This window comes from Cebus imitator, unplaced genomic scaffold (genome assembly GCF_001604975.1).
Source record: "Cebus imitator isolate Cc_AM_T3 unplaced genomic scaffold, Cebus_imitator-1.0 Scaffold285, whole genome shotgun sequence".
NCBI classification, from domain to species: Eukaryota; Metazoa; Chordata; class Mammalia; order Primates; family Cebidae; genus Cebus; species Cebus imitator.
Genome location: NW_016107600.1, coordinates 1,645,671 through 1,669,219, shown reverse-complemented (window position 1 = coordinate 1,669,219; position 23,549 = coordinate 1,645,671). Strand labels below are relative to the sequence as shown.

The 23,549-nt window shown below is 49.7% G+C and overlaps 1 protein-coding gene across 2 annotated transcripts; it reads right to left on the bottom strand.

Moving 5' to 3' along the window:
* Nucleotides 1-5,215: 5,215 nt before the first annotated feature.
* Nucleotides 5,216-22,996, bottom strand: HOXC4 (homeobox C4). 2 transcript variants are annotated; one of them, XM_017501861.2, is made up of 4 exons: nt 22,908-22,996; nt 7,959-8,075; nt 6,880-7,842; nt 5,216-6,387 (listed from the first exon to the last, which is right to left on the bottom strand). In XM_017501861.2, exons 3-4 carry the CDS (start codon nt 7,316-7,318, stop codon nt 6,032-6,034), a joined length of 795 nt encoding a protein of 264 aa, XP_017357350.1. In that variant the 5' UTR covers nt 7,319-7,842; nt 7,959-8,075; nt 22,908-22,996; the 3' UTR covers nt 5,216-6,031. The 2 variants fall into 2 exon arrangements, with proteins under 2 accessions (XP_017357350.1, XP_017357351.1); XM_017501862.2 differs by having other exon boundaries at nt 6,880-7,812.
* Between the last annotated feature and the right edge of the window lie 553 nt (nt 22,997-23,549).

Below are 23,549 nucleotides of genomic sequence, written 5' to 3'. Positions count from 1 at the left end.
CAAACAAGAGCCAGGCTATCACTGTGTTGGGGAGAGATCGCCCCAACAAGAACAGACCAGTTTGGAATACTTCTCCCAATGACTCAGCCCAGCCCTGTCCCTGCCCGCCGGATTTGAGAAGTGTTTCCCCTTTTACAAAAGCCCTCAGCCTAACCTGACATCCACAGACAAAGGTCAGGAAACCGAAGAGGGCAATTCTCCCTACAACTGGGCGAGAAGGGAACACTCTTCGCCCGGAATTCCTCTGGCGGAGGGGATTGTTGGTTTGGTGGTCTGGGATCCTTCAGGGCCTTCCTGAGTCTCAGGTCGGTGGAGAACGCTTTTACTGATAACTAGATCTCCCCTCTCCATCCCCACGAAGATCCTGAGAGGGTCCCATTTCCTGCTCTGGTAACTTGGAGAAAACTACTCTTTCATTTCTAAAGAAAATGAAATCTTATTATTTGGAGGTGGTAGCGGTAGGGTGTTGGTCAAGCAGCGATTGAGAGTCCTCTCGATTTTCCACGAAAAAGTGGAAGATGAGATGGAGGGAGAAAGGAGAGGCTGAGATCTAAAGGGCAAGACTCTCAGGCCGAGCGGAGTTCACCGCGCAGTGAACCCGCTCAGCCGGCCACGCAGCCCGCGCTCCCCGCCCCGCGCCCTATTGTCCTCCCAAGCCCGGGGTCGTGACCCAGCAGAAGGCGACACCGCGTCCAGGGCTGACGCGGCGTGGAACCCGGAGGAGGAGCCGGGCTGCCGCTGGCCCCTGGAACCTCTCCTTTGCCCGGCCTGGCCCCATTTTGCGATTCTCAAGACCCCGGCCTCTGCGAGAAGGGGAACTGGGACACCCCCACTGCATGAAGATAGTCACATTTTGTCCCATTCTCCCGCAGCCAGGCCTCCCGGGAAGCCAGAGCCCCGGGTGGAACCCAGGGTTTGGCTATCTAGCAGTGCCTCCTGCACACTCGGTTCCAGGCTTTTTTCTGCCTAGAAATTAAAATACTGTATACTTTCCTCTTTCAATCTTTGATGCTGGGAAGAGAGGGAGTCAGAAGGGAGTGAGTAGACGCGACACTTTTTTGGTTTGACTCATACCACATCAAGGCTGGCGGAGCTGACCCTAGAGGATGCTGCCTATTCAGGAATCTGAAAATTTGTGGATGCAGACTAAAAATTTAAAATAGTCCCTTCATCATTGTTAGGCTCTGTAACCCTGTTCACCCTCAAACATACTCTCAGATATTCCCTACCCATCCTTGTCTTCCCTTCCTCCTGATTTATCCACTTAGGCCTGGCAGACACAGGAAGGCAAGAAGATGGGGCTGCAGAGGCCCTTATCCCTGCCTGCCTGGACGTCCGTTCTGCTGGATTGGCCCTGGGTTCAAAGAGCTACAGAACTGACCCCAGAGAGAAGAGAAGAAAAGCACCTCGGAGTGGAGGGAGAGCCAGGGGCTCCTGCCCTTGGAGGGCTGATAAGCAAACCTCTGGATCGGCTTTAGTTTCTATCTGCTTCCCAAGTTCAAAAGGGGTCTGAGCTCCTTGAGCTGCGAAGGTTTTAAAATGTCCAACGGCTCCTCTCAGACCTCTGGCTCAGAGTTCACACCCCTCCCCATGTTTAATTCTCAAGAGGCAGCTAAAACCCCAACACCCGGAGCAGCCACACGCTGCAGGAGAAAAATCAAAATGCAGAAAAAGCAGGCTGAGAGGGGTTGTCAGCTCTATCAGAAAGATTGGTAAGAGGCAAAGACTTTTTTTTTCCACCAAATCCCCCAAATGTTTATTTTGGGCTCCTGCCCATCCAGATAAATCAAGCTAACAGATTAGGAAGTTCATAAAATTGTATTCTTAGGTAATGACATCCAGAGAGGTAATAAATATTCCCTGTGCTCTGGTGGCCACTGGAGTTCTGGTGTTCGGGATGTTCCATCTCTTGTTCCAAGCCTGAGAGGGGTCTCTTGGAAGGGGAACATTTAAATTAAAATGAGTTCTCCATAGGTGCGGTGCCAGATAGACGCTGTGGAAAACCCAGAGCGGTGCTCTTGAGTGCACTAGCAGGCTCCCCCAGCTTGGGCAAAAAGCAGAGACAAAGATGGTACAGTTGCCCAGTACACTGCTCCTCTCCGCCATAGCACCCTTGATCTTAAGGGCCCCTTTCGGAATTAGTCTCCCTAATCCTAGAAAAGCACAGAAGGGCACCCTGGCTCCAAGCTCCCAGCAAACCTTTTAATTGTTTTCATTTCCCTGCCACTCCCCCCAACACACACACACACACACACACACACACACACACACACACACACACCTAGCTGTGGAAAGCTGTCCCTGGATTTCAATCTGCCAAGTCCAAGCAGAAAGAAAACTGAAGCACAGATTGCAGAGAAAACTTTGTAGGAAACTTCGCACAAACAGCAGCAAGAGACCCTCGGAAAAGCAAAGTGTCCTAGTCCTTTTCCCTCAGTCCCACTTTTTCAGACTCTCTCTCTGTTTTTTGAGCCAATTTCTTTACTCCCCAGGTACACAGATTCGGCACAGAAATGTCTTTTTCCCCAAGCAGAACCCCTCCACTCACAGCTGGATTTCCCGCCTGCCATCCCTAAGACCGGGAGTTGAGACAAAAATTGAGTGGCAAATAGAGATAGAGTTTAATAATTTTGTGCTCCTCATCCCCAGAGCAGATCGAGTGCTACCTACTTACATGTCAAAGGGATTTTTGGTCTGTGGGGATCTCCTGGCGGTTGGAGAGAAGGAACCCTGGAAGATTGGTGTCGCCGTTTCACCCGTCTTCTTTTTACTTAGCCATTGAAGAGAGAGGGATACAATGCACTAACAGGCATTCATGCGCCTTGCCTCTCCCATTACTCTGGGCAAGAAATCTCCAGTCCTACAAAAGCAGTGGCATCCTATCTGGAGACCAGGGCCGAGCAAGGGCTGGCTTGGGAGGGTCAGAGATGGGGGTGGGGGAGAGGTCAGAGGCGCTGCCGAATATAAAGGCAATGGGAGAGAAAATGCTGTGTCCTTCCCGTGAACCTGGGCTGTGTCCTCCCCCCAGCCTTTCCCCACTGCTTAACCCAACTTAAATAAAAGCCCGGCCCTCAGCTTCCCAATGAGGCTGTTGCAGCATCGGGCAGAGCAGCAGGGACCAAGACTGCTGGAGCTTGGGGCCCTCTGCCCAGAGTGGCCCCCCACACCCCAACCCTGCCCTGCCATTCTGGGTGGCCAGGTCCAAGGCAAAGGAGAGCTTTGGGGAAAGGGGAGAAAATGGAGCCCACTGGAGGGAAGGCCAGAGGCCAAAATTTTCAAACTCCAATGTAAGGGATTTTAGTTTGGGTTCATTTACGGATTTCTGATGTTTCCCCTGTTCAGACCAGAAAGGAAGAAGGAGACACACAGAGAATGACTATGTATATGAGGGAAGAGGAAGGAGAAGAAACAGGAGACGTAAAGAAGGTGAAATAAAATAAGTGTTCTGACCCTTTTATTGCTGCTTTTCCTGAACTAAAGAGTGTCCCTTCAGTAATTTCAGGGAGAAACTTAGGAAATAAAATGTGGTAATTTCCCCCTTGCTCACTCTCATCTCTTCCACTTTTGGGAGGAGAGGGACAAACTCCCTGAAAGCCACACGAGCAAACTTAGGAAAGAACCATGGATCTCAATTTACCCCTTCCCTGCTTTCCATCTTAGCTTCTTTACAGGCTTGAAAAGACACCCTGGTGCCCTTAGACCTTCCTTCCCTTTTCCCAAGCACAGCTAGAACCCCCTTTTCCTGTTCCAAGGGCAATTGCCTCAAGACAATAGGGGCTGCAGTCAGATGTGGCCCCTAATTCACTTGATTACATAAAATAACTCGTGATAATTGTTGGCCTGCTTCCTAACACTGTAGCAGCCTGTTTTGTTGCCTCCAGGGTACCATTAAGGGAGGACAAGTAGACCAAAAGGACTAAGAGATTCCCCCATGCACACACACATGTGAGGACACACACACACACACACACACACACACACACACGCTCCAAGTAACATCCAGCAAGTGGTTCAGAAGGAAATAAATTCAAAGCATACCAAAGTGATTTTCACAACTTAGTCCTGCTGTTGTCTTTCACTCCAGAGTTTGGGGATGGAGAAAAGGGGTATCCCTGGCTTCCCTGCATACCCTAGATCTCTTTCTCCCTCTCTTCTAATTCTAATTGCCTTTCTTCCTGAAATATGGATACATTGCCAGAGAAGAAGCTCACCAGCAGCCCTCCTCCCACTTCCTAACAAACAAGTGAAAAATTAAGCAGGCCTCGCTAGGGCCTGGTTCTCAGGACCAGAATTATTTGGGAGCCTTTGGCTTGAATGTATTATTCAGGTAATCCAGGCAAGATTTTTTGTTTCTTTTTTAGCCCCAAGGAAACAATTTTGTTTAATTAATTTATTTCTTTACAGCCAGAGAGACTTGTTCAGGCTATCCCCATGCCCTGCCAGAATCTGGGAGGTTATAGGAAGAGAGCATGGTCCTTGATTCTCCCTGAGTCTCTTCTCAACACCTGGCAGGTCCATAATAAAAGTTAGAGAATAAAAAGGTAAAAGTCTTTTATTATCTCCAGGCATCAGTCTTTGAGGCCTACCCATAACCAGGGCACCTCCCAGGCCTCTGGCCTCCACCTTACCCTTTTATCCAAGCCTAAACAAACAGAGAAGGCATCCTGACAGGTCACTTTGCTGCTTCAGAATCACCAGCTCAAAATCTTTCTTCTTTTAAGAACTCCAATGTTAAGGGGATGTCTTCCTTAATCCCTCATCCCAAAAGAGCCCTAAAAGATGAGAGAAAACTCTTCTCCTTCCCACTCCCTAAACTTGCCCTCTTGTCTACAAATTAGGCAGGCCTACTCAGCACAGAGGAGGGAGAAGGGAAGAGAGAGAACAGACAAAAAGAAAAAACTGTACCTAACTATAGAAAAGTGAGACACCCCCCAACCCTCAGGTCCACTGAAGTACCCCCAGAGGAGTCTGGACTCTCTGCAGACTCAGGGGGAAGAAAGGGGACTGGAGAAATCAGCCTTAATCCTCCACATGCCCTCTTCTGAAGATCCCATACCCCAACCCCCTTGCTGGTTCTTCCAAGGACATTGGAAGACTAATGGAGAGCTAAGATTTGTGTGTTTGTTTAAAGTAAACTTAGGCAACTATAGAGAAGATGGTATGTTACCAGGCCAGAGAGAGGAGGGGGATAAAAAGAAACCATCAGACATTGACGTAAAACTAATTCACATCCACTGGTTTATTATTGATCACGGGGCATTTCACATCGACACTAAAATTCTTTATTGCAAGTTTTACAATAATCAAGTAAATTCAGTCCAAAAACACAATAACCACGATGGGGGTGGGGAGAGATTCTACCTATAGACTGCCTCTCTGAACTGAAAGTTCATTTCGATTTTCTTTTGGCTCCTCAAACTGAACAGCTCTGAGAGGCTCTCCAGATGCATTTAGCTTTGTCTGCTGTCTTCACCCCCTCTCCTCCCCCCCCCACAATAATACAAAAGAACTTCATAGCTTTGTTCTCCTTAAAATGACTTCCCCCTCACTAACCTCCCCTGGTGCATTTTCAATGCAAAAGGCCTAAGGAAAGAGAGGGGAAGGAGGAGGAGGTGAAGGAGGAGAACTGGCTTTAAAATCTCTTTCCTTTTTTCTTTTCCTCATTTCCCCTGAAATCCACCCAAACCAGACCATCACACCTTGCAATATATAATTTTTGCAGCTTTTTTTTCTTAAAAAATAAATAACCCCCCCAAATGGCCTTAAAAAAAAACACCCAGCAGGTACCATGCTAAGACAACATCACATGCTTAAAAGGGTCCTTAACAGTGGAAGGGAGAGGAGGGCAGGGGGCTTGTTTGTTTATCTGTTTTGTCTGTTTGGAACTGACAAGGAACGAGGTGAGAGGAAGAGAGGAAAGAACCAATATATATATATATATATATATATATTAAATTCTATAAATAAGAGTCAATTTGTGTGTGAGGGGAGGGTGTGGGCACGGGGTGGGGGCAGGGGTGTGAGTTATGTTTTATAACCTGGTAATGTCCTCTGCCCGTTGCTGCTCCGGCGGCGTGGCGCTCTGGGAGTGGTCTTCAGAAGTGCCCGGGGTAGCTGCCGAGAGGGTGCTGGGCGCAGCGCCGGTCGGGGGCGCTGACCTGACTTTGGTGTTGGGGAGTCGGTGGTCCTTCTTCCATTTCATGCGACGGTTTTGGAACCAGATCTTGATCTGCCTCTCAGAGAGGCACAGCGAGTGGGCGATCTCGATCCTTCTCCTTCGGGTCAGGTAGCGGTTGTAATGAAACTCTTTCTCTAATTCCAGGACTTGCTGCCGAGTGTAGGCTGTCCTCGAGCGCTTGGGCTCCCCTCCGTTATAATTGGGGTTCACTGGGGGGAGGGGGAGGGGAAAAGCAAATAGTGGGGTTCAGAGGCAGCAGGCTCCCCGCCCCCCACCCTCACCCCATCCTCAGCTCTGAGGAACAGGAGGAGGGAGTGTTGGAAATAAAGTCATCAAGCTTAAATGGGTTATAAAGAAGTTGAAGGAAGCTGAAGACTTTGTAGTGTAATAAGAGGGGAATCCTCATTGTAACGACACTGAATTATTTATGCGCCCTTAGAAAGCGAGCATAGTTTTCACACATACATAACAGATCGTAGCACATGGCTCGGACTGCCCAGAGTAGCTAAGCCATAAAATTTATGGGGGATGTAATTACCCATTCTCGCTCGTAAATCCAGTTCAATTGTGCTAACCCAGAGTCGCTCCTGGAGAGAGAGGGGGAAGGAGAGAAAGGAGGACGGGGCCAGAGGGGGCCGAGGAGGGTGGGGAGCGCTGGGGAAGAAGGGAGGGAGGGGGGAGGAAAAAGCAAAGTTGCCTACCCGTGCTAACGTGAATTTTTTTCATCCATGGGTAGACTATGGGTTGCTTGCTGGCGGCGCTGGAGGGATGGTCGGGGGCTGGCTGGCTGCAGGCTGGCGGGGCTGGGGACGGGGAGGCGGAGGCGCCTGAGAGAGGCGCCGGCTCGCAGAGAGACTGTGATTTCTCGGGGTGGTGGTGGCCCGCCTGGGCCGGCCCGTGGCCTCGCGAATTGCCTGGCCCCTGGAGACTGGTGCAGCTATACTGGCGCTCAGGGTAGCTAGGGCGCGGAGGCGGTGGTGGGTACAGCTCCTGGTGGTGATGCTGGAATCCCGATTCCCTGGTCCGGCCGTAATATTCCGGACTGTGTTCAGGGATGTAGCTATTTTGCGAATATTCTTCGCATGGAGGAAATTTCGGATCGATGTAGTTAGAGTCCATCAAATACGAGCTCATGATCATTAATTTCTGGAGTGGAAAATAATTTTTCTCGCTTTGTCGTTTTTCTGCTCCATAAAGCCCTCCTACTAGCTAGCGACCCTGTAAAGTTACTTTCACCATGTGACTCCGCCGGCCAATCACACGGAGCAACCCAGTCCCCGGATAAGGAACCGAATCGCTTTATTCAAAATGTATCCAATTTTTTTGTGTGTGTAGTGGTGGTGGTGCTGGGGGGTGGGTGGTGATGTGGGGTTAGCTGGCAGGGGCTGGGGTGCACCCAGTGCACATCCCGTCAGACTGACAACCCTCCCCTGCAAAAGGAGATGGAAAGCTCCCGGCTCCCCTCCAAAGCCTGGGCATTGGGGGGCTGTCGGGAGGCAGCGATTCAGCCCTCGCCCAGGGTCTCCCCTCAGGCCTCTGCTGGGCCCCGTGGGCCTCGGCTCCTGAGCTTTTCCAGAGGTCTCCATTCATGGCGATCGTGTCTCAGTCTGTGTAGGTCACCGGGCAGCGCCCCTCTTTCGCAGGAAGAGGAAGTTGAATGAGGACTGGAGTGGAGGTTGGATGGGGAGGGGCCCAGGCTGAGCCGAGGAGGCTGGAGAGCCTAGAGTGCCCCCCATCCAAGGATACCAGAGTCCAGCCCCCCTTCCCCATACACACTCACCCAACCCTCTGGCCATGGGGCCGGCGAGGCAGGGTCCCAGCTGGACCAGGCAGGTAGAGGCAGCGGGATGCAAATGATTCTGACGTCATTTCTGGAGGTCTGGGGGTTGAGCCCCCGCTGAAGAGAGACAGGAAGTGGTTGGCAAAAGCAGAGTTCAGAAGCCTCACCCTCCCCTGCTACCCACTGACCCTCCCTGCCCCAGCCCCAGGGCAGAGGGTCTCTTCTACTGAAGGTTCCTGTTTCCACTCCCCATTCAGCCAGGCCTGCTGTTTTCTGACAATTATCTCCAAGGCTGGCTCCCAAGGAGCTGGGGCAAGGAGGAGAGCTTTCTGCCAGGAATCAGTGCCCTGTGATGGTGCCCAGCCAGGGCCCTGAGAATTTTTTCTCTATCCCCACAGAGGGCAGACCTGGCTAAGAAGGAGGCCTGTGTGGGTAGAGCCTGCTTACTTCTGGCTAGGAGCTGTATCCATGTAACACGTGTGTTTACATGTAAACACGAATTCCTAAGGGCAAGCTCTAGGCTGCTTTCCAAAAACGGAAGGCTATGCTCACCAAGCTGGGGAGGCAGGGTCAGGCTTGGGGGTCTCCAGCCGGTTCACACCCCCTCCCCTCTCTCTGCCACCCACTCACAGTAATACTCTGATAGAGGGGGGTGGCAGGGACATAGAAGAGGGAGGGGGCCAGGAAGAGCTGCTTTCCTACCCCCCCCCACCAGCTAGGGGTGGCCCTGTCTTGCCACCGATTCCAATTAACTGATCGCCCATAACTCAGAGTTGGGGGGGTAGCGGAGGGGAGAGCCCAGGGAGGGAGCCGGGTCCCCTTGTTGTACTTGATAACAATTATAGTTTAAAATCATAGCTTGCCGGGGCTCGGCTATATTTTACTTGATAACAATAAAAGTGACACATAAAGTTAACTGTTTATGTTTTATTTATTAGACTAAATCTGCCAGCGGTGGTAGGAGCGCTTGCCTCGTCGCTACAGCTTTTATAGGGCTGTAAAACGTCATAAATCAGTCTCGCGGAATCGCCCGCACTCTTTGTGTCGGCGGCGGCGCGGGGCTGGCGGCCGCTGGCTGCCTGCTCCCTCCTTTCCACGAAAAGTCGTAATGTGATTTTTTCCCCTCTGATTTTATTATTATGATCGTCGCCGTGATTAGTCAATCTACCTTTAATTCGCCGCCCTACGCTGCCTCCTCCCAGCCCAGCCTGGTTGACACTTGAATAAGTACCTTTTAAAATGGCATAACAACTATTTGAGGGTTTAATTAGAACATCTGCAATTAAGGGAATGAGGAGGGGAAAGGGAAAAAAAATAATAAAGCTCTTGTGCGAGGGAGACCGAAGGCAAGAGATTCCCATCCTTTTCTCATCACCTTTGGGATGTTGGAGAGGGTCCCCATTTCTAAATTAGGGCTTCCCCAGAGGGCTGGAATGAGAGGGAAGCTGGACCACAGGCCCATGCCCAAAGGATGCGGATTCCCTCCTGGGCCCTGGCTGCCTTCCCTCTTCCCATGCTTACATCCCCACTCCCATCCCAGGCTCTGCAGGGCCAGGGCTTAGCTCCAGAAGAGCTGCTGCGCAGAGGTCCCTGAATACTCTCTCCAAGAGGACAGTGCCTACCCCCACTGTCACCAGGCCAGGTGAAGGAACAGGGGTTCCCCAGAGGCTGACCACCTCTTATGGAGATTGCCAGATTCTCAGAGTTGGATGAGAACCTTTGCCCACTCTTGTCCGGAACCCTCTGCATGTGGGGACGGGCTGGCTTAGTTGGAAGAGGAACTTGAGAGTATGAGTGAGGGGGTGGAGGGAGGCTGCCACTTGGTGAATAGTGGATTGGGTTGTGTGAGGGTTTTCTTATTTTAATCATTGGTGGTGGGGGGGGGTTCATTATAAATTGCTGGAAGAGGGCAAAGGGAAACCAGTGCTGAATCCCCAGTAACTAAGTCTGAACTGTAGTCCCAGATGGCTCCATGGGGAGGTCTAAAACTCAGCAAACTTTGGGAGGGTTTGGAGAGGGTTGATGAAGAGGGAGGAAACCTTCCAGGCCCCACTCCCAGTCCCCTTCTAGGCCTGTACCTGGGTAAGGCTGCCTCACCTGGAAAGGCAAGCTGTCAGCCTGGCTCTTCCTCTCGCAGCCCTCACACTCACCTTCTACCACCCCTGCCCCAACCCTAAACCTCTTTTCTTCAATCTTCACCCTCCTGGACTTGTTAAGGAGTCCTCTCCAATATGTTGCCTGTCACACCCCACCCCTGCCAGGTTTCTGAGCTTCTGCAGGTGGGTCAAGGAGACTGACTTTGGGCCAGTATAAGTAGTAGACACAGAGGGTTCAGATACCTCCAACTGAATGTCAAATCTGTCATTGGTTATTATGATTAACATATATGCATGCACACTATTAATATTTATTAATATATTAAATGCCTCTTTATGCAGCTATAAATATGTAGAGTTCTCATTCCAGGTTTGTGCAGCTAATTCAATCAACATGCACATCCAGAAAGTGAAATCTCCAAGATTCCCCCAAATGTGCCCACACTCATCTACATCACTTACAAAACAACAACAGCCACTCCCTTTGGGCTCCTATAGCTTAATGGCAAGGAAGTCGCCTATCACATGGGTAAAATACCACACACATACATAAACACATTTTCACCTGCATATTACTACAAGCACAGAAACCAAATCCTTTCGAAGGGCTTTTGCACTTAGCAATGGCTTAATTGGGAGGGGGTGGGGGTACTAAAGCAGCTCTCATCTGTGATGAATCCTTATATCTGGTCCTGTCTTCTTTTGTGCTTCACCCTCCCGCCTCCCGCCTTGCTAGCCCAGGGACTCGCACCTCTGCCCTGCCCTCCACCTTGCTTTGCCCCAGTTTTATTTATTTTTATTTTTTTCTGACTACCTTTTGCCAGCATCCAAATGCTCTCTGCACATCGTCCCTCCAGCCCATCTCCTTTCTAAATCTCGATTTGGTTTTTCTTTCGGAAACATGTTGCAGTACAAAGCGCTTCCCTTCTGACATCGCTGAAGAAAAATATGTGTTCATTGTGTGTGAGGCCTTATTGTGCCTGCATTACCATACTGACCGTTGGATAACCCATATTCCTCCCCTCCCCAGTAACAAGCTGCTGGCTGAGAGAGCTCAGCGGCTCCACAGATTCTCTGCTGCATTAAAATCTCACCCCTCTCTGGTTTTTCCAAGGGAGAAAAATAAATGGGAGAACCAATTCAGGATTTGGAGAGCAAAGGAAAGGAAAATGAGGGTCATTCCTTCCCCTCCTCTTCGAAATGCAGGGTTTTTGTGTGTGAGTGGTGTTGTTGTTGTTGTTTTAGGAATTAAAAGTTGCAACATGTTTGTTTCCTTTCACTCATGTAGATTGACTCTTAGATGGTATGCAATCTGGCAATTCATTTCACTTTGATTTTTTTTTTCCTCTGGGCAATGAGAAAACCCCAAACTAAATCAAGGCTCATATCCCTTTGTGCGTGTGTGTGTGTGTGTGTGTGTGTGTGTGTCCCTTTCTAATGCCAACAGCCAGGGCTAATGTATGCAAAAGAATATGCAAATACTTAATTGATTTTTTCTTAAATCTCTTGTCAGTAAAAGTAATGAATTGGTCTAAAATGATTTTAATAACCCGGATGTGTCACCAGAAAATACTCAACCTTTTTTTCTCCTGGAATCGCTTATAGTCTTAAAAAAAAAAAAAAAAAAAAAAGCAATCTTGGAATGTTAATTTGCCCCCCTTTAAAATATTAAAGATGAATTTCTCTCGTTTGTTCAGAGACCATAGGCAAGGTTCTCTCATGGATTTCCCCCGCCTTGCCTTGCCTTCCTTGGAATTCAATTTTCCTCAAATCTCGTTTAAAGTGGCTTTTTAAAAAGTGGCCGCATTTTAATATTGGTTAGACAGAGTGACCTGCATTTCACCTCGGGTGTTTGACTTGTTCCAATAGGTCACTGCCATGGGGTTATTGATGGGGAAACTCCATTGAAATTTGTCTCTTCGCAAATGGCCTTTAGATCTTCCAGCGAGTTCAATAACTAGTTATAATGTGGAAGGGGAAAAATGAAGGCCCTGGGCTAACGAATTTGATGTTTCATTTTTATGCTGGAGAAATTGTTAGTTAGAGGTTGGGTTCCCCACCACCTTCCTCCCTCATCCCGGCCTCATTGGCCCCCATCCCACTAGAGACTGCTGGATTATATCCCCTTTAAAACTTGGTTTGAGGTGGCCCTTGCTCTTTGATGCAAGCTTTAATTCTTATTACGAAAATTGTTGTTGCTGAGAATTCTGATGTGTGGATGCAGGAACCTTGCTCTTTTGCAGGTTTGTAACCTGAACTTTCTTGCTGGGGAGGAGGACTTTTATTTTTAAAGGAACCTCAATGTGGCTTGAAAAGATCTAGAAATCAGGCTGGCCTTAGGTTAGTTTATGGAGGGCTCCCTGGCCTGGTACTCCCAGTATTAAAGAGATGACAGGAAGCTGGAAACACTTTTAAGAGTTGACGAGGGTATCTCAAAGTCCCCTAATCTGTTCTTGGCCTCTGAACTGCCAGAGACCCATGAGGTTAGGCACCCAAGACCAAAGAAGGCAGCGACTGGGAAAGGCTAGGGATAGAGAGAGAATTCTACAGTAGGCAAGGGAATCCTGGGTCCTCTCCAGGGTCGGCGTCAGAATTCATGGGGACTTGGTCGGGTCACCTCTATTGCTTCACAAGAAGGGTACTCCAGAAAAGCTCATTTCCCAAAGAGTGCATTTTAGTAAACTGGAGAGAGCGGAGGAAAATGGAGCGGGGTGATGGAGGTTTAATAAGATTTCCCTTTTTTCTGGAGTTTTTAAGGGAGGGAGAGGAAAAGGCAGAGGAAGGGATTGGAGGTCTTTATTTTATTTTTCCCAACCACAGACAAGTTGGGGAACCCTTGACTCCTCCAGAGAAGCCTCTGTGAGAAAGAACTTTGGAGAGGGCGGTCTCTTGGGCTGACCCAGCCATACCAGATCTTTACCATGATTAACCTCAATAATAAGAACATCTTCCCCTCACAAAACACAGCTCCTCGGGTGCCCTTTTTCTCTCCCAGGAACTGTTCTTTCTCCTTTCCTGCCCAAAGGAGTCTAGTTTGTTCAGCCCCAAGTTCCCCCTTTAATAAGCCCATCCGCCTCGGGCACCCCTCCAAGCCTCGGCCCATAGATCGGAGTCTTTCCAGGCATGCCTTGAATCCTGGGTTAGGGGAATTAAGGCCGAGAAATATTTCTAAGGGCCTGAAACTGGGGTGCCACCTCCCTCCATCCCCTCAAACCCAGAGGCAGCATTTGATGCCATTTGGGTTCGCAAACTTGCCTTGGCAAAATCGTGGCACCACTGGGATCTGGGGAGCGGCCTTCTACTGCAACTGCGCGTCTCAACACCACAAAAATGGAAAAGTCGGAGAAGGGGCCATCGGCGGCTTCAGGATCTGGCCTGGGAGAGGGCACCAGAGTCTGCTCTTCCCAGCCAAGCGGGAATCAATGGCGATCTGTTATAAACTTCCCCGCAGTCCCTCCGCGCGCTCTGGTCCTGGCGGGCGAGCCACGTCCCCAAGCTGCTCGCCAGCCTCGGCCCGCACCTTGGCCGCCTCCTCCGAACCCGGGACCCCCAGCCTCGGGCCTCGGCCCCTCCCTGTTTTAATTACGTGATTGATTTCCGCTTTGGCCGCCTCGGGACGCCTCTGTCTCCGACTGTTTAAATCTTTCGGCTCCCTTTTTGTATTTCCGAGTCCTCCAGGCGGGCTGTAATTTAGAGGCGGCCCGTTGAGCTGCCGGCGCGCACCGCGCGGCCTGGGTCGGGGGCGGGCTGCGGCCTTGCCCTACACTCCAACGAAATGGTCCTGCCGCGGTGCTCGGGCGGCAGGCTCTGCAGCGGCCCCGCGGCGCGCGACTCTCAGACTGTGGTCCTGCCCATTCGCTTTCTGAATTATTTTGTGCTCCATTTTTCTCTGATAGGAAAACGTTCCCTGTGTGGGTTATCCCTTCAGGCCTGGCCTCGGAGCTGGGCTCTCTGCGATCCTGCGCTTTTCTCCTCCCCCGAATGAGGTGTGTGTTGGAAGGTCTGATTGAGCCCGGAGGAAGCGCGACGCCTGGCTCCTGGCTTGAGGGGAGCTCCAGCCCCTTCGCCCCAAATACCTGGGCCCTGCGCTGGCGGGCGAGAAGCACCACATGAGACAGGAATTGGGCCACAACTTTACGCTAGTCAGCGCGAGAGGGACCCCAGGGCTGGAGGTCCCCGCTGCGGCCCCTACCTCGCAGCAGGCGGTGGATCTGACTTTCGCTCCACAGCCCCCCTCGCCCTGGCAGCCCAAGCGGGCACCCGGCAGCAGCCTGGGGTGGCTGCGCGCACCTCCGCCCGGGAACACGCTGTTCAGCCCCCTCCACCCGAGGGATTGAAGGTGAGACGAAGGAAGGGAAAGAGGGGAGAAATTGATGAAAGAGTAGATTAGGGTGGGGAGAGAAAGGGGAAGACAAGAAATGAAGAAAAGGAGCCCCTTCTCCCACCGTGGCTGACTTCTTTCCCTTTCTCTTTTTCCTCCCCAAACTGCTGGTTTTCCGCTTAATCTCTCATTTATTTGCAACAAATAAACATTGCTCTGCTTATTCTCCCACGTTGTGTTCATTCTTTGATATTTTCTAACGAGGCAGCAATGAGTTACTATTAGCAGTATTTTATGATTACACACACACGCACGCACACACACACACACACATATATTTTTTCCCTCAAGGAGAGAAGGAGATTGGGAATGTCTTTCTGACTGGGAAGAAGTTCAGCGAAACTTGAGTTGGTCACAACCTTCACCCTGTCCCCTGACTTATGACGCCCCTATACTTGCCCCCCAGGTCCCCTCTCCCATAGCAATGTTTCGGGGTAAATAAGAGTCCGCCTGCCTGGCTATTAGGATTCTGGAGACGTTGGCATCTGTAGCAATCATTAGTCAAAGCCGTGGAAGCCAAAGGAGCCGAGGAGTTGGACAGAAAAAATCTTGGAAATGATATACAGGAGCCGCTGAGGCATCAATCCCAGCCGATAAGAGCGGGGCTGCTGGGAGCAAGGCAGCCACTTAATTGGGGCCTGGGCACCAAGAACAACTGGAACGGAGGAGCCTATGGGTTGGGCAGTAACTCTGGCATCATTTGGGCACTGTACAAAAATAGTTGGGAACTTGAACCCCTTTCCCCCCACATTTCAAAGACCCAGTTGGGGATGTAGGGAGACCTATAAGCTCCTGTCAGCCTCTCGCCCTGGGGAGCCAAGAAGAGCTGGGCTTCCCTCTCCATTCTTTTTAGTGGCTACCTTGAGAGGCAAGAAGCCTCGGCTTGGATCTCAGGTCACAGAGGCAACCTGGAGGCAGGCTGTGACCCCTAGAGTATGTTTTCAGGGGACAGATAACTCAGTGGGACTAGATTTGGAGATGGCCTTGGAAATCGAGACAGAATTACTTGCTTTAATAAGCCAAATATCCAAAATATATTTGTTCCCTACTCCCATTGACCTGATATCTTAGGGAGACAGACAGAGAGATGCAGTAACTTTAAGTCCTCCTGGAAGGGAGATCTATGCCCCTATACACAGATACATGCATTATGGAGCCATCTCTAAACAAACAAATATTCAAACACGTAAGTTTTTCAGCAAAAATACAAAGACTAAAAATCTCTAAATATGTAGCTTCAATATGTAGCTATTTTATGGCTTAGGACCCTTGCATAAATCAGATAAAATTTTCAAAACAGACATTGAACACACACACAGTTCTTTCTATCTAAGAAGAAAAATTCCCAAATATTCAACTAGGTGTTTTGAGAGAGCTGTACCAATACATCCTAGCATATACATCTAACTACTATAGAAAGATTGGTAAAGGACTGTTATGTTCACTATAGATCTTAAATCTAAAGACCTATAAATCTGCATTTAAATGTGGAGCAGAAAGGAGTATAAAATATACATCCTGATATAGACATAGAACCATCGATAAATAACATTTTCACATATATAACTATAGGAGTGCTTAGCTCTCTATGAAGATTATTTGCATGGAGTCCTAGGAATGAAGAGGAATCTCTAGTGCTTGTGGGTTTGGGATATCCCAGCCCAGCCTTCTCTGAAAAAGAAATGAGGGTGGACTGGAGCCTTCACAAGTACTAAGACGGCCCAGGAACTCATAAAATCTATGACATATTTCTAGCATATAGGGGCATTTTACTGACAATGAATATAAGCCTTGATGCCTGGGCCTGAAAGCCTCCTCACCTGATCTGGCCTGAACTAAATCTGAGTTAGAGAGCTCTTAACTTCTTTTTCCTTCAGCTCCAAGGCTCAAGGGAGGGACTTGCCAGGGAGGGGTGGGGGATCCTTAGGAGGGGAAGACTCATTATCATTAGGAAATGAAGCTATTTAGGTAAAATATTTTGTTTGGTAGACAGAAATGTGAGAAGGCTGGGGGTTCACACACACACACACATGCACACACACGCACAGACACACCCTTGCACCCATCTTAATTACGAAAAACCCAGTCACAGTCTGCAGAGTTTTCTCTATTCATGCTGTATTTGTTGGGGTCCCCCATGCCTGCTTCCCATCTCTTCTTTTTCCTAGCTCCCTTGAACTCTTTCTCTTAAACATCTGAAGTTCTACCTTGTCAAAGGGGTTTTGGGGCTTGGGGAAAGACTGACAGGGAGAGATCAGCCCAAGAACAGAAGAGCCCTGATACAGCTAGGCTCTGAAGCTATTTGCCTTCAATGTTAGTTCCTTTGTGATTGAGGGGTTGGGGGACCAGGGACTGCATGGGCAAAATGAAATGAAAGGTTGCATGATTTTTTTAGGGGAAAACTTTGAGGGGAAAAAATTCTGGTGTTCAGCCTTTTTTAAAAGAAATTGGAGGCAGAGGATTTTAAAGATGCTAGATGCTCTTTTTTTTCCCCCTTTTAGTTTACTGGGGAAGGGAGGCAAGGAAGGGCCTCAGGTGGGCTTGGGGAAGTGCAATCCAATCTACCAAGCCAGCTTTGGGAGAGAGTGATTTACAAAGCAAAACCTCAGATGCTACTTCCTGAGAAGTCACCAGATCAAAACACCCTCCTCTAGGCGTTTATGACCCTGTCTTTACTCCTAACAGGAAAAGCACCCTCAATAAAACCTCAGCCCATGCTCCCATCCTCCACTCTGGGGATGGAGAGAGACACAACATAAAATGAAAGACCTGACCCTTATTACTCCCTACACACACACACACACACACACACACACACACACACACACACACACACACACCCTGTGTTTTCCAGCCAGAAAGTTGACATTTTAAAGCAGTATTTACTAGACAAGAGATTTCTCTCTAATTTCTGAGCAAGGGAGCCTTAAGGAGTTTGGAGTTTGAGCTTGGAACAGCAGGAAAGGGGGATTAGATCAGGTAAGATTCTGGTCTTTTAGACCTTCCTGTCTCTCCAACCCCCGACAACTCAATCTGGGCCAACACCACACTGAAGATCACAGAAAGCCTGGCTGCCACCATCCCTGGAGGCAGCTCTAGGGTTTGGGTTTTCCAGAAAGGCAGAAGGAAGGAAACTCCACAGCTGCTCAGGGCTTAAGGGGTGGGATTGGGGGTGGGGTGGGGAGGACAAATGGTTTTCAAGCTGGGCTGACTGGAGAAGGGTGGGGTGGGAGGGAAGAGTGGGAAGTTGGTTCCATGCTGGTTACTATATCCAGCCCAGGTTTCTGACCTCTACCATACCATCCTTGGGCACATATATGTAATTCTGTGTGTTCAGGTATTCTGGTGTTCAGGGCCAGGGGCTGGGGGAAATGAGGATCTTTAGAGGGCAAAACCAAGCTTGAACTGCTTCTCTGAGACCTGTGGTACAGCACTGAAATGATCCTAGGTGACCAGCCTACACATTCCACCCAGCCTGTATGGGGTTCACATCACTGTAGAACTTTCTCTGTACATGTGTGCAGGTGTAGAGAAGCAGTCTTCTCCCGTACTGGCTTCCCAGCATGCCCAGAGCCTCTTGTCATAGCTTCTAAAATGTGGTCCTTAGAGGCTGAACAAGGTCCTGCATAACTGAATTCAACTTTCTCAAGTTCCACGTGGCATACCCATACCCCTTCCTCTGGGGCTTCTCTGTTCCCCCTTTCCCCTGAGTGAGTCTTAAGATTGGGAGAAGGAGATGATTACAAGGGTTGTGTAGGGCTCAAAAACAAAGAGATCTCTATCACCCAAGTTCCTCAGCCCAGACCTTGTCTGGCAATTAATTCCCTGGGCTCCTGTGGCCCCATCAAAGCAGCTGAGATATTATCAGAACAGACACACCACTATGGGTCACAAGAAGCCAATAAAAGTGGGGAGAGATGGGAAAGGATGTGACTTTCTTGGCTCTCAGTCTAGTCTTCTTAAATTGAATCCCTCACCTCAAAACCCTAGCTTGACGTCCTGATTTCAGATTTTCTTTCTTCTTCACCTCAAAGGGCTAAAGGGGCCCTAGTTCCACTAAAGAAGAGGCTCAGAGTGGTGGTGTTTGTCTTCTCAGCAAAAAGGACCCAATTAAATCCTAGAACAATGATGTTTCAGCATTCCCCGTCTCAAAAACTCAGCCCAAAGCAGTTAGAGACAGAGGGAAATAGTAAAAAAGAGAAAGTTTACTTGGATATTAGGAGGGGCTGAGGCACACTGATAAAATCTCTTTTCCCAGTGCCTGTGTGGATAGAACCAATCTCCCCACCTTTATTTCCTAACCCTTCATGGGATCTGGCACCCCAGTGTGAGAAGCCCACATTGAGGGTGAAAGTTGGTCTCCAACAAGGCTGCTACACCATTCACTGGGAAAAAATGAGTGTGTCCTTTAACTCTAACTCATAAAAGAGGCAAATGGAGCAGTGTGGTTGAAGGTAACTTGGGAAGGAGGGCTCAATGGTTTCTGAGAAGAGTTGTTCTCTCTGCTCTTTCTGGCTTCTTATTCTTCCCACCTGGCTTGTGGCATTGTTCCCAAACCAGCTCCACCCAGAAGACAAACAAGGGGTAGGGGTGTTGACAAAGCCTAGCTCAGTCTGGGCTATGCTTCCCATTCTTGCACTTTTAATGCTCCCAGGGGAGGGCTTAGAGGTCCAGGTGGCGCAGTCCATCAGAACTCCTGCCCCTTAGCTCAAAGAGGGCAAGAGATCAGGAAAAGAAGGAGAGGAGAACTCAACCAGAAAATTCACCCTGGACCAAAACTCTGGAGAAGGAGCTGGGGGAGAATGTCTGGGTCTGGACCCAGCAGTGAACTGGCTCAGGGCCCAGTGCAAGTATTCAGGAAACACAAGTGTTTCTGTCACACATGTGCACACCCTGTGCCATCAGATGCTCTTACTCAGAAAGAGTTTCTTGCCTATTGCTTGTTCTTGGCCTAATCCATGTAAATTCACACACTGAAATCCACAACTTCAGTAGCTGTACTTTTTGATGGCTATTGGCCAGGACACAGGCTCATCACTTAGTCTAATAATAATATTACTATTATTACATCCTGTTAAAAGAATGGAAGGGGAAGGGGTTTCAACAAATTCATCAACTATTTAACACGGAGAGTAAGGAAAGTTGCAATTCTGTACTCATTCCTTTCCAGAACCCTTAACTAGCTCAAACTTATTTGACAAGTGAAAGGTACCAAACCCAACTTTCAAAAAAATCTCCACTTTTGCTCCCTTCCCTAACCATGCCTGAGGTAGTCTGATAAATCTAATGGCTGTTGGAACATTTCCAGAAAGATAAATCAAAAGGGCTCTCCTCTAATCACCCCACTTGCCCTGACGAAAATCAGAAGAGAATGAAAACTTGTAAAAATAAGTATATGGGGAATTATCACAGCCAGAATTTGAATTCAGGGCTGAAGTTCGTATCCGCATTTGCTCTATAGCCTAATTTGGAGTCTACATCTACAACACTTGAAAAATTGGGTAGAATCACGCTGGCGAACGTGGAAATAATTCAGAGGTTACCTCCACAGCCTCACATCCTTGTGCAATTGACTCCCAGATACAACTTTGTTTTTTGTTTTTGTTTTTGTTTTTTTTTTTTTGGGACGGAGTTTTGCTCTTGTGACCCAGGCTGGAGTTCAATGGTGCGATCTCGGCTCACCGCAACCTCCGCCTCCTGGGTTCAGGCAATTCTCCTGCCTCAGCCTCCTGAGTAGCTGGGATTACAGGCACGCGCCACCATGCCCAGCTAATGTTTTGTATTTTTAGTAGAGACGGGGTTTCACCGTGTTGACCAGGATGGTCTCGATCTCTTGACCTCGTGATCCACCCGCCTCGGCCTCCCAAAGTGCTGGGATTACAGGCTTGCGCCACCGCGCCCGGCCCCTACAACTTTGTTGGAAACTGAGGAGACAAGCCAAAGACTCCTCAGAGCTGGTTCAGGGACTGAGAAAGGAGGCTAGAATATGCTCAGTATCACTCCAGCCTTCCAAATCTGAGATAGGGTAGACCCAGTAGCTAAGGCGGCGCTGGGAAGGGAGGGAGGGAGGGAAGAGGGCCAGATGTGAAGAGTGAGACAGACAGAAGTACTTTTTGCTGATTGGTTGGTGGGGACCATGTGACTCTGCTTAGTGCATTTCGGATTGGTGGCTTGACCTCTCCTAGGGTTAAAGACCTAGGAACAAGATTACCAGCTTTCCGCGTTGGCTGGAAAGCTTGGCACCTGATTGCCTGCCCATCCTCCGCTCCAAGGAGACTCTAAATTCGGGTTGGGGAAGGGGAGCGGGGTGGGGGACCAAGAATTTCAGGCCCCTTTTGTGTCAGCCCTGTTTCCAGGTGGAACTAGAAACTGTTTTTACACAATAGGAAAAAACTGACTAAGGCAAACTATTTGAGGGGAAGGAGGATCAATTATCACAGGAAGAGAGGTGATATTTAAATAGAACTTCTGAGCCTAAAGAACAGAAGAGGGAGTGAAGAAGTCGTCAAAGGGCTCAAGAGACGCTGTGTAAAATCTGTAAACACCCTCGAGTGCCGGTCTACACAGAGAAGAAGGGAATGGGACTGAGATTTGGCCAGGAGTCAGCGTAGGCGGTAGAATCTTGCCTGGGTGTGGGTTTTCGGCTCTGGCTAAATTCCCGGTTAAAGACCACTGCACTCGCTCCCTAGTGCCCTGGGGAGGCTGGACGGAGGGGAAGAGTCAAGTTGTAGACCAAGAGAAACTCCCATCTCCCTGCTGCTTGGATCGGAAAGTTTCCAGAAACCTTCAAAATCACAGACTTGAGGGAAGAAAAGAGCCAAGAAGGACGGGTAATGAGGAAGGGGGAAACTGATAATTAGTTTTTCCAGTGCGCTGCTGGAGATAATTCCCTGGGATCCTAGGGAAATAAAGGTGTCAGGGAGGAGGGTGGGGGAGGCTGAATCTTAACCCGAGATGGAGGTCCTGAGGGATGGCCTCAAGTGAATCCTCCACGTCGGGTACTCAAGCTCCTCTTGCAAGTGAAAGATGGCTAGAGGGAAGGATGAGGCTCGGCTAAAACTCCCCATTTTGGGGGGCCTCTGTGCCCCCTTTATTTTCCCAGAGTCTGCCTGGGTTTTCCTTCTCTATCTGCTTTTCGCTTCTTCCTCAGTCCCTTGGGCAGCAGAAGTGAGGCTAACAGCATTCCCTCCCCATCCCCCAACAGCACCTCTCCACAAAGCAGGTGTCCAGACACCCCAGCTCCCCAGGCGTACCCCTCTTCTGGAAGGTGCAGACCTGGCTCACTCCCTCTGTTCCCCACCCCATTCTCCCAGCCTAAAGGAATTGCCCTTATGGGTCCACTGGCCTTCTGCCCTGCTTCTAAACCCCTGGCTATTCGTGGCTGGCCGGTAGAGGAGCCTGAATTCACATGTTGTCACTTTCCTGGCTTAGCTCCCAGCGACGCACAGGGAGGGGTAGCACTCGCAGGTGTGGAAGACACGTGCCTCCCATGCCCAACACTTCTGCTGCTCCTTCCTAGAAGCCTGAAGGGTGCCCTAGCCTGACGATTGACCCCAGGGTGCAGTGCTCAGATTGGGTCCTGCTAGCTCCATGGGGGGAGGGGGCGACTCTCTCCTTAAGGTTGGGGGACTTACTTTCCCAGCCTAGCAAAGACATTGCCTCTGCTCCCTCACCCATTCAACACACAATTACACTCTACTCACAGCAGGAACCTCTAGGCCTCTTAGGGCCTAGTTTTATCTGAGGCAAGGGCTGGGAGTGCCAGGAAGACCAAAGCAGCTAGAGGGAGAGGAGGAAGCATGAAACCACACTGGCTCCAGACAGACTAAGATGCCAGACTACGGAGGCTGAGACAGCTGCACATCCAAGCCGGGTGTTGAGGGAGGGAGGGGGCACTCTGGGACCTCTGGGTTCAAACAGCCACCTTTGAGATGCTTCTGCCAGTTCAGGCAGCGGTAGCCTGTGGGTTCAGAAGCCACAAAACCCTTCATCCCTCCCTTTCTCCCCAGCTTTCCACCCTGCCTGGATTCTGGGCCACTGGCCAAGGGCTGAAGTCACCCCTCCCTGGAACAGGGGGCCCTAGAGGCATTTTGCGCTTGTTTCTAGAGTTTACACACCCGCACAGACACCAAGCACCCTTGTCCTGCCGCTTGCTTTCTTCTCAGCTGAAAGGGGTCAGGAAGACCTGGGAAAACTCCAAACAACCAAGGCCTCTCTACCCCAGTTGACTTGCAGTCAGAGAGAATAAGGAGTGGGGAGGGAAGGGCTGCTCTGGGTAGACAAGCTCCCCCATCTTCCTACTTCCCAGCGGCTTCTTCGGCTTCTTCTCCTCTCCTCTCCCACCCCAGCTTGGGAAGGCCTTTTTCCCCCTCCCCTTAATGAGTGGGAGCTGCCTTCTATCAAGTGAAAGGGGGGGGTGGTTAGGTAAATGGGAGAAAGGGTCTGAGAGAGAGAAAGAGAGAATTAACTCACAGCGTTAGCCTGGGATTCAATTGCGAAGATGTAACCTCTCTCACCATCGTTCCCAGCGCCGTAATCCCCTCTAACTGCCAGGCCCTCTGTCCTAGCATTAAACCTCACCAGCAGCTGCGTGGCTGGACAGTTAAGATTATATATGATGTAAATATATTGTGGGTTTGTCAGCTCTCCCTACACCATAAAACTTGGTTTAATGACATCACGTGGTCCCCCAAGAGCCACTCACGGGCTTGCCTTCGGGCCATTCACATAAATAACCTCCAAAAGTTTCAAACTCCTAAATTCACATAGAAGCCATGCCTATTTCTCTAATGCTCAGTTACACTAAAAAGCCCTCGTGCTGTTCCTTTGCCCCACCCCCACACCCCCATTGCAGGGTGGAGAGGGGGGAGAGGGTGGATCCTTATTTATTTATTTACTTACTTATTTCCATAAGGACCTGTCGCCTTCGAGGTCGTGTTGATATTTTTGTCCTCTTATTTTTTCCTCCTCTCTCCTCTAATTGCTCAGAGTGGGCCGTGTCCCCCTCTTCCCACTCCCCCGGGAAGGTAAGTCACGCTTCTTCCCCTTCTTTCTCGCTGCCAGAGGGGGTGGGTTCCAGGGCAAAGTGGAGAGGCAGGCTCCATGGTCTCCGTT

Bases quoted from the DNA above. Each gene is read 5' to 3' on its own strand.
- HOXC4 (XM_017501861.2), bottom strand. From the start codon at position 7,318: ATGATCATGAGCTCGTATTTGATGGACTCTAACTACATCGATCCGAAA. The intron at 6,388-6,879 runs GTAGGCAACTTT...CCCTCCCCCCAG, and splicing joins AAAAATTCACGTTAGCACGG to TGAACCCCAATTATAACGGA.